General features: G+C 51.7%; 1 protein-coding gene across 1 annotated transcript in view; it reads left to right on the top strand.

Moving 5' to 3' along the window:
* The window catches only part of LMF1 (lipase maturation factor 1), a 104,430-nt gene that overhangs the window by 61,483 nt on the left and 30,783 nt on the right, over positions 1-12,164 (top strand). Inside the window, exon 5 of the mRNA XM_033101190.1 lies at positions 5,572-5,637. Coding sequence (XP_032957081.1) covers positions 5,572-5,637 — 66 coding nt within the window. The remainder of the gene's footprint in view (positions 1-5,571; positions 5,638-12,164) is intronic.

Raw genomic sequence — 12,164 nt, 5'->3', positions numbered from 1 at the left:
ACAGATCCAACCTCTACTGTCAATTGATAGTAAACCAAGGTGCCAAGTCAAATCAATGGAAGAAGGAAAGTCTGTTTTTTATTTTTTGTTTTTTTTTTTTTACAAATAGTACTGAAATCGTTGGTTATCTGTATAGAAAAATGACTGCAATTTCATGTGTTCCAAACTCTAATTTGAAATAGATCATGGACCTAAATGTAAGAGCAAAATCGTAAAGTTCTTAGAAGAAAACGTAAAAGAATATGTCCCCAAAACAAATCCACACAGATACACTCAATTGATTTTCAACCAAGGCACTAAGTCAAAGCAATGGGGCAAGGAAAATATTCTTTTTACAAACATAAAAGCCAGAATCATCAAGTTTTTTGAACGTCACATAGACAGTTACCTTGGGGTATACAGAGACCTCTTGGACAGGGCACAACAAAGCACTAACCATTAAAGAAAAACTATTGATAATTTGTACTTCATCGATACTAAACTTTTCTGTCATCACAAGACACCATTAAGAAAATGAACAGGCAAGCCAGAGACTGGGAAAAATATTTGCAGTGCAAAGGTCCACCCAAAAATTAATATCCTGACCGTGCAAATCACAATAATAGGACATAGGACTTGAATGGACTTCACAAATGAAGATAGAAGAGTGGAGACGAATTCATGAAAATCTCTGAGACAGCTTTTAACTCACGCGAAGGGCCAAATCTAAAATACTGTCAGCACGCCATGCTGGCGAGTAGGCAGGTGACTGGAATTCCTAGTGGGGTTCATCACTAGTGAGGTGTAAGCTGGCCACACACATTCCTATCCGTAACTGCCAGACCCGGAGGAAACCACCAAACGCCCATCAGCAGGATGGATAAATTGTAATGGATTCACACGAGGCACCACGCTCACCCGTGGAAGAGAACTGGCTCCTGTTGCAGCAACATGGACGAACCCCGAAGCCTGCTGAACACGACCCTTCCAAACCCACGACCCTTGGGGGCACCTGGCACCCAAGTGGGTCTGTGTGAGATCCTAGAGCAGGCAGAGCAGGGCCTGGCCACATAGCTTCCTGGCAAGGGGGCCATGGAATTGTTTGGAAAGGGGTCCCAGAGAGTGTTCCATAGGACGGAAATCTGTGTCCTGTTTTAAGCACTGGATACCTGATTGTATGCAGTCGTCAGAACGCACTGAACTGAACACTTAGGATGTGTGTGTTTTGTTTTATGTAAACTGAAACTCAGCCCTCGGACTTAAGAGCTTATCATGAGTTTGCTTTGCACTGACAGTGATCGCTGTGAGATGCAGCCCCATAAATTCCACACACCTTGGGGATAACGGCAGAATTGGTCAGAACTGATGTTTGGAGAGCCTTGCGGTCCCCCAGTCCTTGGGCCGCCCCCACCGCAGAGAGCAAGAGCTGCTGTGCTGACCTTCTCTACAGCAGCCATGTTTGCGATGCAGCCGGGAGCCAGCCCTGCACAAGTTTCTGCTGGGACTCGGTGAGGCTCTGACACCTGCTGGCAGAGTGGCAGTGAGTGCACGCCCACCCGAGTGTGTTTCAGAGCACAGCTGCTTGCGGCTGCAGTGTGCAGGCCACACCTGGATCTCAGGCTGGCCACCGGCGCTGCGTCTCCCACTCTGAGGCTCAGGCATCTGTCTGGGGGGAAGGAGGGGAGTTTCCCGGCCGAGATGAGGCTTTGGCCAGGCAGCTCAGCGAGGCTGCACTGGATCTCTGCTCGTCCTCGTGGAGGCCCAGGGCCCACGTGGAGGGGGTGAACCCGAGCGACTGGAAGAGCTGTTTCCTCGTTAGCGTGCCCCGCTTGTGCACATCCCAGAGACGCTGCGGCCCGGAGGAGCACTGAAAAGTTAGCAAAGAAGAGCGAGGAGCTCAGTCACCAAGGGATGCGTGAGACTGTGAAGTCAGGGGCTCTTTCTTGGAGTCAGATCGCCTCCAGTAAAATCGCATTACATGTAATGAAATAAATGTTGGAATTCAGCATGCTCCATGAAGACCCAAATCAAACGGATGTCATTGTCATTTCCTTGACAAGCCTGCCCCATCCTGGGATCCCCACTCTGCAAGAAGAGCAATTATCCTAATTTGTTTTATTGCATTAGCGTGGGCAGAGATGAAGAAAGGGGCTTTCTTCCTTCCTGCAGGAGCGTCGGGGAGGCCAGGCCTCGGACTCCAGCCCCGGGGGCGGCATGGTAATTTCTGGAAACCATGTCTGCAGTGCTCTGACCTCTGGCCCCCAGCTGCAGCCCCCCACCCAGGCAGGCTCCCAGGCTTGGCTGTTCAGCACCGTGTTTGTGCCTCTATTTCCAGCCGCTCGTCTCAGAACCACCATGACAGGGAGATGGCTATTCCCCATGGCCTTGCAAGGCATCAGATCCTAAATACTTCCAAGGACCTGTGACAGTCCCTTCCACCCGCTCCGGGCAGCCCTGCTTCAAAATCTGTCACAGGCAGGTATCGCCATAGTAATTTTCAAATCGAGGATTTGGGGAGAGGGCAAAATAAAACTCCACCAAAAAATGACATTAGTAAAACCACAAGTTTCAGCCCAAAGGATGTCCCGTAACTTACTGGTACTTACTGTATGCACACATGCTAGCCATTGGGGGGTTCACGTGGTACATTTCTACTCCATCACACCTTGGGGTCAAAAAGTGCTAACACCATCAAACTGACGCTGGAAAGGAACGGGGCCAGGTGGTGATACTAGTTTGGCTGGGGCCCTTCAGATATGGAGACAGGTCGGTCGTCGTGCTTGCTATTGTAACGTGGAATACTAAACAGTGAACCACAAATGCAGCAGTCACCATGTGCCCTGAGACATGGGGTCCCCCGCTACCTGCTCAAGGAGTTCACGGGGTCCCCCACTGCCTGCTTGCGGAGTACATGGGGTCCCCTGCCACCTGCCCAAGGAGCACATGGGATCCCAAGGGCCCAGCTCAGCTCCTAGAGGAGAAAAGTGGTGTATGTCCAAGATGAGCACTGCAGACAGCTCTCCACGGTGTGTGGGTGCCCCTCCCGTGGCATTCATGGCCATTGCCCCTCGCCCGGCTGCAGGTCTCAGTCGCCCCAGAATGTTCCGGCATCCTGGCACTCACCCGTTCCCAAGCAGAGAGCAGGAGTTACATGCACAGCTGTGGGTCACTCGGCTCTTTCTGGGTCTGGCCTTTCCTGGCCTGTCTGTGCCATTTTTTCAGAATTAATTTTGGGCTGAAAAAGGCTCAAAGAAGGCTTTGTTCCTTTGACACTTACTCTGGAAGGAAAAAAAAAAATCCGTGGAAAATCTGACATCTGCATTGTAGGGAGAAATCAGTAGATGGGAAGAATATAATTATCCTCTGCTCCTGAAAGAATGTCTCAGATTTTTAAGTGTCTCATATCAGTTTAGAATTTGAATGACATTTTAATTATTTTGTTTTTTTCTTCTGCGCCTGGTTTGAATCTCCAAAGAGTACCGCTCTCGGATTTTGAAGGGATGCAGGCAGTGGGGCCACAGTCACGGGGAAGCCCCGTGTGGCCACGTGGCTGAGGTTTTCTGCAAAACAAGGGACACATTTTCATCAGAAAGCAACGCTTCTTCCATTGGCCGGGTGGGCTCGCTCAGATCTGGGTCATCAGGAGATGTTTGACTTTTCTGAACACCGGTTTTCACACAAACATGAATGTGTGTACGGCCAAGTTCACACTGGAAGTTGTCTCTCTGGCACTTTGTCATCTAAGCAAACCCAGTTTCCAGAAAGACGTGACTCTACTTTTCCAAGTGATTCCGTTAGGATTCTGTATACTTGGAGCACAGCTCCACATCGGGGCCACAGCTCCACGATGGGGCGGCAGGTACGGCTGAGGGCCAGGTGCGCTCGGCCCCACCGAGGTGTGAGACCACCGTGAGGGAGGTGGCTGCTGAAGCAGGAAGTGGCTTCTCTAGAACCAGCTTCAGAATAGCCTCTGGATCTTCATGGTGCTCAGAGAATTGAGTACTGGGCCCTTTGAGGTGCGTTGGTAAGCCACTGTTTGGTGCATGTTTAGCTCCATCTAACCTAGGCGCACCGAGCTCTGTCATTCGATCTTACTATAGAGGCCATGTGGCCTCCACGTGTCACTCCACAGTTCTCCTCCCTGCCCCTTTGGGTATCAGTGCATCTGTGCCACCCACCAGGGGCGCAGGTCTTGGCTGCTCCCCACCCCACACCCGTTCCAGTCCTGTGGGCTCTATGTTCCAGATGTGTCTGGAACCGGGCACATCTCCCCCTCCTGGACGGTCATTCTGCCTTCCTGGCCACGTGGCCACTAGAGGACCCATCAGCTCACACTGTCCCATCTCTGGCTCAGAGCCCTCAGCCGCCTCGAAGTCTTTCCCGTGCAGAAAGGTCAGTTTAACATGTCAGCCTGGCTGGGCCACCGCCACACACGGACCTCGGTGTTGCAGTAAGTCGGTTTCGCAGAGGTGATTGAAGTTCATGCTCAGGTGACTTTAGTGAGAAAGACTGTCCTGGACAACCTGGTGGGTGGGTGCATGGTGGATGGATGATGGATGGCTGGATGGATGATGCATAATGGGTGGGTGGGTGGATGGATGGATAATGGATGGATGGATGGGTGGATGGATGGATGAAACTGATGTAGTTGTAGCTGCAGAAGCCGCCATCACAAGAGAAAAGCTGAGCTACATTCCAGAGTTGTTTATCAGTGCAGTTTCTTTCTCATCCAGCTATTATGTAAGAGGCAAATTGGAACTGAATCTCAAGCAATGTTTTTATTCCTGGTAGGAGAACAGTTGGTTTCTAACGTATGAAGGAATCGTGTGGAGAGAAAGTGGATGTGGGGGGAGGGGACGCATCTGAGCTGACCGTCCTCCCTGTGACTGTGGACCAGCCGTGCTGTGGACATTCCATGGCATCCTAGAAGTTGTGCAGGGTTTCGGGGGAGCCGACTGTGCCAGGGTGGCTGGCCTGCGCCGAGAAGCTTGCCCACAGGCTGTTAGGCAGAGCCCTCTTTCTCTGCAGCTACTTTCCCAGTAGACCAGGCAACAAAGCATCTCCCTAGAGACTCTCAGGCCTGAGCGCCAGCAGTTTCCTGGGTGCTGTGAAATGGCAGTGACCATCCCAGGAGGTTTCCTCCAGCCCACCTGGGCTGCTGAATGGTGTATCATCGTAGCTCTTTTGACGTCCCTTTCACGTCCTCCTGTCTATACAAGTATAAGTAAGGTTGGGTGCACGTCACTTTGCAAATTGGCCTTTTTAAAGCCACACAATTTCAGTATTGTGACAGTCTAAAAACTGAGTTTTAAAGAAAGTGCAGAAGGAACTGACTATAACAAGGAAACCAGTGTTTCTTTTTACCTGTAGCATTTGCTGACTTCTCGTCATTAAAGCCCCGCATGTACCTTTGTGAAGCTTGGTTTAAATCTTACCCTTGATGTCACTTCAGGCATAAGATAAAATCCCTGGCTCCCTTAAAGTTCCTTTCAGTGCAGGTTCTGCTCCCGGCAGCGGGTCCCCGGTCCCCAGGGGTCTTTGTCGTTCTGGGGAAGTGGTTCACGTTGCTTCCTCTCTGTCTTGTCTTGGCAGGGCCTGATCAAGATCCGGGGGGACCAGTGCTGGTGGGACCTCACCTGCATGGATTTCCACTACGAGGTAAGCAGCTCGGCGACACGCTCATTCTACGCTACACCCTTCAGCTCGTGTGGACACCCCCTCCTGCTTCCTTTCTCTGGGAGGCAGAGTGTCCCACTCACTGGGGCTGGCAGAATAGGGCATCTGGCCAGCTCGGTTGTGGGTCCCTCTGCTGCTGTCCACGGTCCTGCCCGGGCCCTGGACATCAGGCCAGGCACTCTCCCTCCTGGAGTCTGAGCTGCCCCTTTTTACCCCCAAGGCGGGTACTGAGTCGGGGGCTGCTACCCTGTACCCAGCCCCCAGCCATGGCAGACACGGGTGCAGGCGTGTCTCAGCTCCCTGGGGGCAGGCGTGCCAGTCCACTGTGTTGGGCCCCCCAAGGCCCCCTCCCGCCCCAGCCTGGGGCTTTGGCATGCTCCTCAACTCCAGGACCAAGCCCAGGTCTGAGCCCCTCCAGATATTCCTGCCCCCTGACTGCTGGCCTGTTTTGGGGGGCTGGGACTGCATTTCCCTGTGAATGAATCTGGGCATTTGGCACTGAAACATCGTTCGTCTTCTCAGTAATGTTGGCTCATCCCATGTCCAGAGCGTGTGCTTGGCGGGTACCCGTTCACCTTGGGCTCCTGCCGCTCTTAGTAGCGCAAACCTCAACACGCCTAGAGCGCCTCCCGTCAGCCTGGGTGTTTTCTCCTGTGTCCTTCACTTGTTCCTTGCGGCTCGAGTAGAATATGGGGAAAGTGGTTTTTTATCTGCTCTTCTTCTGAAAGGCGGCTGCGACCGTCACATGCCTGCTGTGGCTTTCAGTCCTGAGTGTGTGCGGTGCTGGACGTCGCCTCTGAGTTCTGGGCTCATGCCCTCTCACTGCTGGGCCCGTGTGTGTTCCGGGCTGTGTCATCTGTTATGCAGCCCAGGGCAGGGGCGTTGCCTGTGTGCTGCGTCTATGGGAGGTCAGGCTTTATCTTTAGGGCCCCCAGGTCCCCCCACGTCCCACCTAACGTGCCTGGGTCCCACGAGGCCCTTCCTTGGTCCTAGAGCCAACTGTCCACAAAGTGCAGGAGAAGACATGTTTCCTGCTCAGTGGGAGGAGGGTGTGGGGCCCCACGCTGGTCCTGGGCCTTCCTGCCCGCCCCCTTGGCCACCACTGCTCCAATGTGAGCACTACGTGCGCCCCCCGAAGGGTGTCAGAGCCCCCCGAAGGGTGAACAGACAGCACCCATCTATCCCTGTGGTGCGAATGCCTTTGCTGTGCGTGCGGCTCTTGGGCCAGGACGGCGGCAGCCCCGGGACTCGTGTGTTAGGACAACAGAAGGAGCCTTGGCAGGTGGAGGGCAGGGCTGGGGGAGCGTCCCCAGAAATTCATGGAGTTTGGCGCACACCAGGGCGGGGCTCTGCCTCCCCACAGCCCTGCTCAGGATTCGGGCACGTGTGGCCGCGTGTGAACCACGCTCTGGGGACGGGCCAGCAGGCCGGGACATCGACGTGTGTGAGGGCCACTTGGAGTCCACGTTCTAGGCCAGGCCACGCTGAGGCTCACTGAGAACCCGGCTGTGATGCTGATGATGGCCTGGGATCCAGGGCTGAGCCGCGCGGTGCCGTGAGGGCCTGGTGGCCCAGGGAGCTGTCACAGAGAGCTCGGCCCAGGGCATCCAGGTCAGGAGGTCGGGCCCTTTGCAGGGACAGGACCCCTAACTCTGTGCCCACAGCAGCCTTTCCTCAGCGGAATCTTTTGTCGGCACTCGCTTCGTAAGCCGGATAGGAGTGAGGGCACCAACTCATGTCACATTACAGTCTGGGACGTCACACCCCTCCCCCCTCCACGTACCCTGCCTTCACTGACTGCAGACTGATTCATCCCTTTGAGACTGTCTGTGCCCCTGAGGCAAGGGTGGGGGCCACACACTGTTAAGTAGGAGAGGCCCTCACCTGCCACGCAGCCGTGGTGTGACCGGCCCGTGCGCCCACGATGGCCCCTTGTGTTTCTGTCTACTCGTAAGGAAGAGGTGGGCGTTGGTGAGGTCAGTCTGTCCAATCAGAAGAAAGTCCGGGGAAACATCTTCAAGTGCAAGCTGCCAGTCACGGCGAGAGCAAAGGCAGGGAGCGTCCGTGTGCCGCCCGACCACTGTGACGCCCCTGCAGAGCTGGTGATGGCCAGATTGGCAGCCACACAGCCAGCGTCACTGAATGGCGTCTGCAAGCCTCTCGCCGCGAGCTGACGGGCTCTGCTGTGGCCCTCAGTGAGGCCACCCTCAAGAAACGCCCACGACAGTCAGACGCTAAAGGAAGAAAAGGAAACACAGCTTACCTGCTAGCAGTTTCATGTCTCATCCAGTTACCTTTACAATATGCGACGCTCTCCTTGGAACAGCAAGAAAATGCCCTTCGCGGCAAACTGGCATTCCTGTGCAGACCGCTCGGCTCTGTTCAGATCAGTCAAATTCGGACCTTTTCGCTCTGGAATACTTTGATGACACAAATGTATTCCTTAAATCGCTTTGTATTGGAAATCACTCGCATAAAACAGCCTTCACCCTACGGCTCGGTGATTCCCCCCTCTTGGTCTCCAAGCTGTCCGGTGTCCTAGCCTGGGCGGGTCCCCCGTGCAGCTCCCCCTCCCGGGGTCCCTCTGTGCCTGAACCTGGGGCAAAGCTTCTTCCTCCGTCTCTCCCCACCCCCAGGAGTACGTGAGTGAGTTCACACAAGTTTACACAGTTGTTTTGCTCCTGAGTCCTGCGCGCGGAGCTGACCTTTGATCCAGGGATGTAAATCACTTTCCACTCCTATTATTTGTAAAGTCCCACAGCCTCAGCGCATCAAAGAGTCCTTTGTCAGTGGAGTTTTTAAGCCTGAGTTGCAAGCCCCACGGTAGGAAGAGCTGACTCACAGGGCACCCCAGGATCCGTCCCGGAGTCCTGATGTTGGAGCAGAAGCTTCAAGCACGACCTGACGAGAACATTGTCACTAGGTGCGCTCCCTGCCCGATGGCCGTCCAGCTGCACGTGATGGGGTCTGCGTGAGGTGCTGCCACATGGAGCTCACCCCCGGGGGTCAGCTGAGCCACCGCAAGGCGCTCGAGACGCATTCCCTGTGACTCTGTTCTCTCCCGGGGAACTGGTTGAGTGTGAGGGCAGCTCCCACTGGCATTTCTAGGAGAGGCTTTTCCTTTATCTTGGGATGAGGAAGGTCACTGCCTGCCTAGGGTGCGTCTTTACATGTGTCAAGGTAAAAAATGGTCCCTGGTCACAGCATCTCTCAACTCGTGATGGGGTTGCTATGGCAACCTGCCCCTGGATACTGTTCATCCCCCCGAAAGCTGTGGTTCTTCTAGTACACTGACCCTGGGACCAGGCCAGACCCTCCTTCCCAGGTGCCGGTGACCTCAGCAGCCACAGCAAGGTGCTTGTGGGGGTGACCAAGTAGGGCCGAGCCCCAGGGACAGGCCCAGCTGCCCAGGATGGCAGTGCCAATGGGAGGCTCCCAGCGCCCACCCCGCCTCCCAGGCTGCCAGCTGCCCTCCTGGTACTGGGCGTTGTCGAGGGGGGCTGCTCCCTAAACAGTAGCTGAACCTCTCGGTGAGCTGCAGTGATCCGCCTGCGAACGCTGGCCCGGCCCAGCCGCCTGTGACCCACGTGTTTCAGCGTGATTAGGCCGTGCCCGGGCGTAATCGCCTGCCCCGCCAACCCCACACCCACGCGCAGCCGAACCTTCCTCCTGCGTTCCAGACCTGCCCCCAGCATGGTGGCTTCTGTTTGTGTCCTGGGCCACTGGGTCCTACTTTTAATTGCGACCCTGGGACCTGGGCAACCAGTTGTTCTGTACTGTAATTGGATGGGGGTCACTGAGCACCCTTAGATACAGGAGTCTGCCAATCTGGAAATAATTTAAATCAAGGTTGACGTTACCGTGAAAGCTGTAACTGTTAACTCGATAGAAGTTGTGGCTGAGTTACCTCCAGTAGGTGGGAGTTGTGGCTTATTTGCTTAGTCCACTGGCAGTTTTATGGATTTTGTAAGAAGAAGGTGTTTTATGTGTGTACTGGGGACGGGCTGGGGAGGGGTGGTGCTGGCCTGGAGAATGTCACGGCCTGCAGGGGGACGTGGCCTGGCTGGGTGACTGACCGCAGGGTGGTTTTGCTGGGGCCCACACCCTGGGGACACCCAGAAGGGCCAGCCCCACCAGACCAAGGCCAAGACCATGAAAGGTGGGGGTGTAGCCTCAGAGTCAGCAGTGGCCATTGCTGTTACGCCAGAGAGCTCCAGAGTGGAAGCGTCCAAACTTGAACCCAGGTTCAAATCACTCCCTGCTCTTGACACAGACTCATGCTCCCTACCCTCTCGGGGCACCCACGTCCGGCTTGTGTGATCTTGAACAGGTTATCTAACTGTTCACATTCTGTTTTCCCAACTTGAAATTGATAACCCCAGGTTTGTGTCAGTGCGGTGACGTCATATACGCTGGAATGTAAGCTTCATGAAGGCCAGTTAGAGTGTGTGACTGAGTGAGAATTTCCAACCATCTTTCTGTTATTATGTCTAATTTGATTCCTCTATTGTCAGAGAGTATACAGTATGTGACTTAAACCTTTTTACATTTATTCAGACTTGTTTTGTGGCCCAGAATGTGGTCTATCTGAGTGAGTGTTCCATTGGAGCCTAAAAAAGGAATGTCTGTTGTGTTCTATAAATGTTCATTAATGCAAGTTGGTTTATAGTGTTTTCCAAGTCTTCTGTATTCTTACTTACCTTTTGTTTCTTTGTCCTATCAAGTATTGAGAGAGAGGGATTGAAATCTCGGATTAGAGGTATAGTTCTATCCATTTGTGCTTTGTGTATTTTGAAGCTCTGTTATTAGGTACGTAAATGTTTGAGTGATGAACGGATTCCTTCAGCATAATGAAATGACCTTTTATTCCTGATGATACTATTTGCTCTGAAGTCTCTGTGTCTGGTATTAATATAGTGACTCTAGCTTTCCTTTGACTAGTGTCTACATGGTATGCATTTTCCAAGCTTTAACTTTTTTTTTAATTAAAGTTTATTGGGGTGACTGTAGTTAGTAAAGTTACATAGGTTTCAGGTGTACAATTCTGTATTACATCATCTATAAATCACATTGTGTGTTCACCACCCAGAGTCAGTTCTCTTTCCATCACCATATATTTGATCCCCCTTACCCTCATCTCCCACCCCCCTCCCCCCTTACCCTCTGGTAACCACTAAACTATTGTCTGTGTCTATGAGTTTTTATTTGTCATTTGTTTGTCTTGTTCTTATGTTGTTTTTGGTTTATATACCACATATCAGTGAAATCATATGGTTCTCTGCTTTTTCTGTCTGACTTATTTTGCTTAGCATTATACTCTCAAGATCCATCCATGTTGTCACAAATGTTCCTATATCATCTTTTCTTAACACCAAATAATATTCCATTGTGTACATATACCACGACTTCTTTATCCATTCGTCTATCGAAGGACATTTTGGTTGTTTTCATGTGTTGGCCCCTGTACATAATGCTGCAATGAACATTAGACCACATATATCTTTATGGATAAATATTTTCAGATTTTGGGGGGTAGATACCCAGGAGAAGGATTGCTGGGTCACGTGGTAATTATATTCTTAATTTTTTGAGGAACTTCCACACTGCCTTCCATAGTGGCTGCACCAGTCTGCATTCCCACCAACAAGCTTTAACTTTTAACCTACATGTGTCTTCATATTTGAAGTGTGTCTCTTATGGGCAGCATATAATGGGGTCTTGTTTTTCATCCAGTTTGATAGATTCTGCCTTTTAATTGTGTATTTAGATCATTTGTATCGAATGTGATCTTTGATAAGTTAGGTCTCAGTATTTATTCCTTTTTACATCTTTTTCTGCCTTTTTGGGATTAGTTGAATGTTTTTTATGACTCCTTTTTATTTCCCTTCTTGGCTTATTAGCTGTAACTCTTTGTTGTTTTGTAGTTGTTTTAGGGTTTACAGGAAAATAATTCATCACAGCTTGCCTTCAAATGAAGAACCATCTTATTTCATAAATAGTAAAAGAACTTGACAATGATGTTCTCCCACTTTGCCCTCCGGGCCTTTTTGTTAGTATTATCATGTTTACTTTTCCATAAACCATATACCATGTTACTATTTTTGTTTAAACAAATTACCCTTTAAAGACATTCCATTAAATTGGAAGGATAACCTCACACATTTATCTGCATGCTCACCATTCCCAGGGCTTTTCACCCCATGTGTGTACCCCAGTTTTTCTTCAGTCCTTTTGTACAGCTGTGCTGGTGATCAGTCCTGTCAGCTTTTCTGTGTCCGAGTCTCTCTCTCCCCTTGGGTTTTTTTCCCCCCAATTTTTTTTTTATTGGGGAATATTGGGGAACAGTATGTCTCTCCAGGACCCACCAGCTCCAAGTCAAGTCGTTGGGTTTTTTTCTAATCTAGTTGTGGGGGCGCAGCCCAGCTCCAAGTCATTTCAATCTAGTTGTGGAGGGCGCAGCTCACTGGCCCATGTGGGAATCGAACCGGCAACGTTGGTGTTATGAGCAT

Source organism: Rhinolophus ferrumequinum, assembly GCF_004115265.2.
Source record: "Rhinolophus ferrumequinum isolate MPI-CBG mRhiFer1 chromosome 15 unlocalized genomic scaffold, mRhiFer1_v1.p scaffold_54_arrow_ctg1_1, whole genome shotgun sequence".
NCBI classification, from domain to species: domain Eukaryota; kingdom Metazoa; phylum Chordata; class Mammalia; order Chiroptera; family Rhinolophidae; genus Rhinolophus; species Rhinolophus ferrumequinum.
This window is presented reverse-complemented; position numbering and strand designations above follow the sequence as displayed.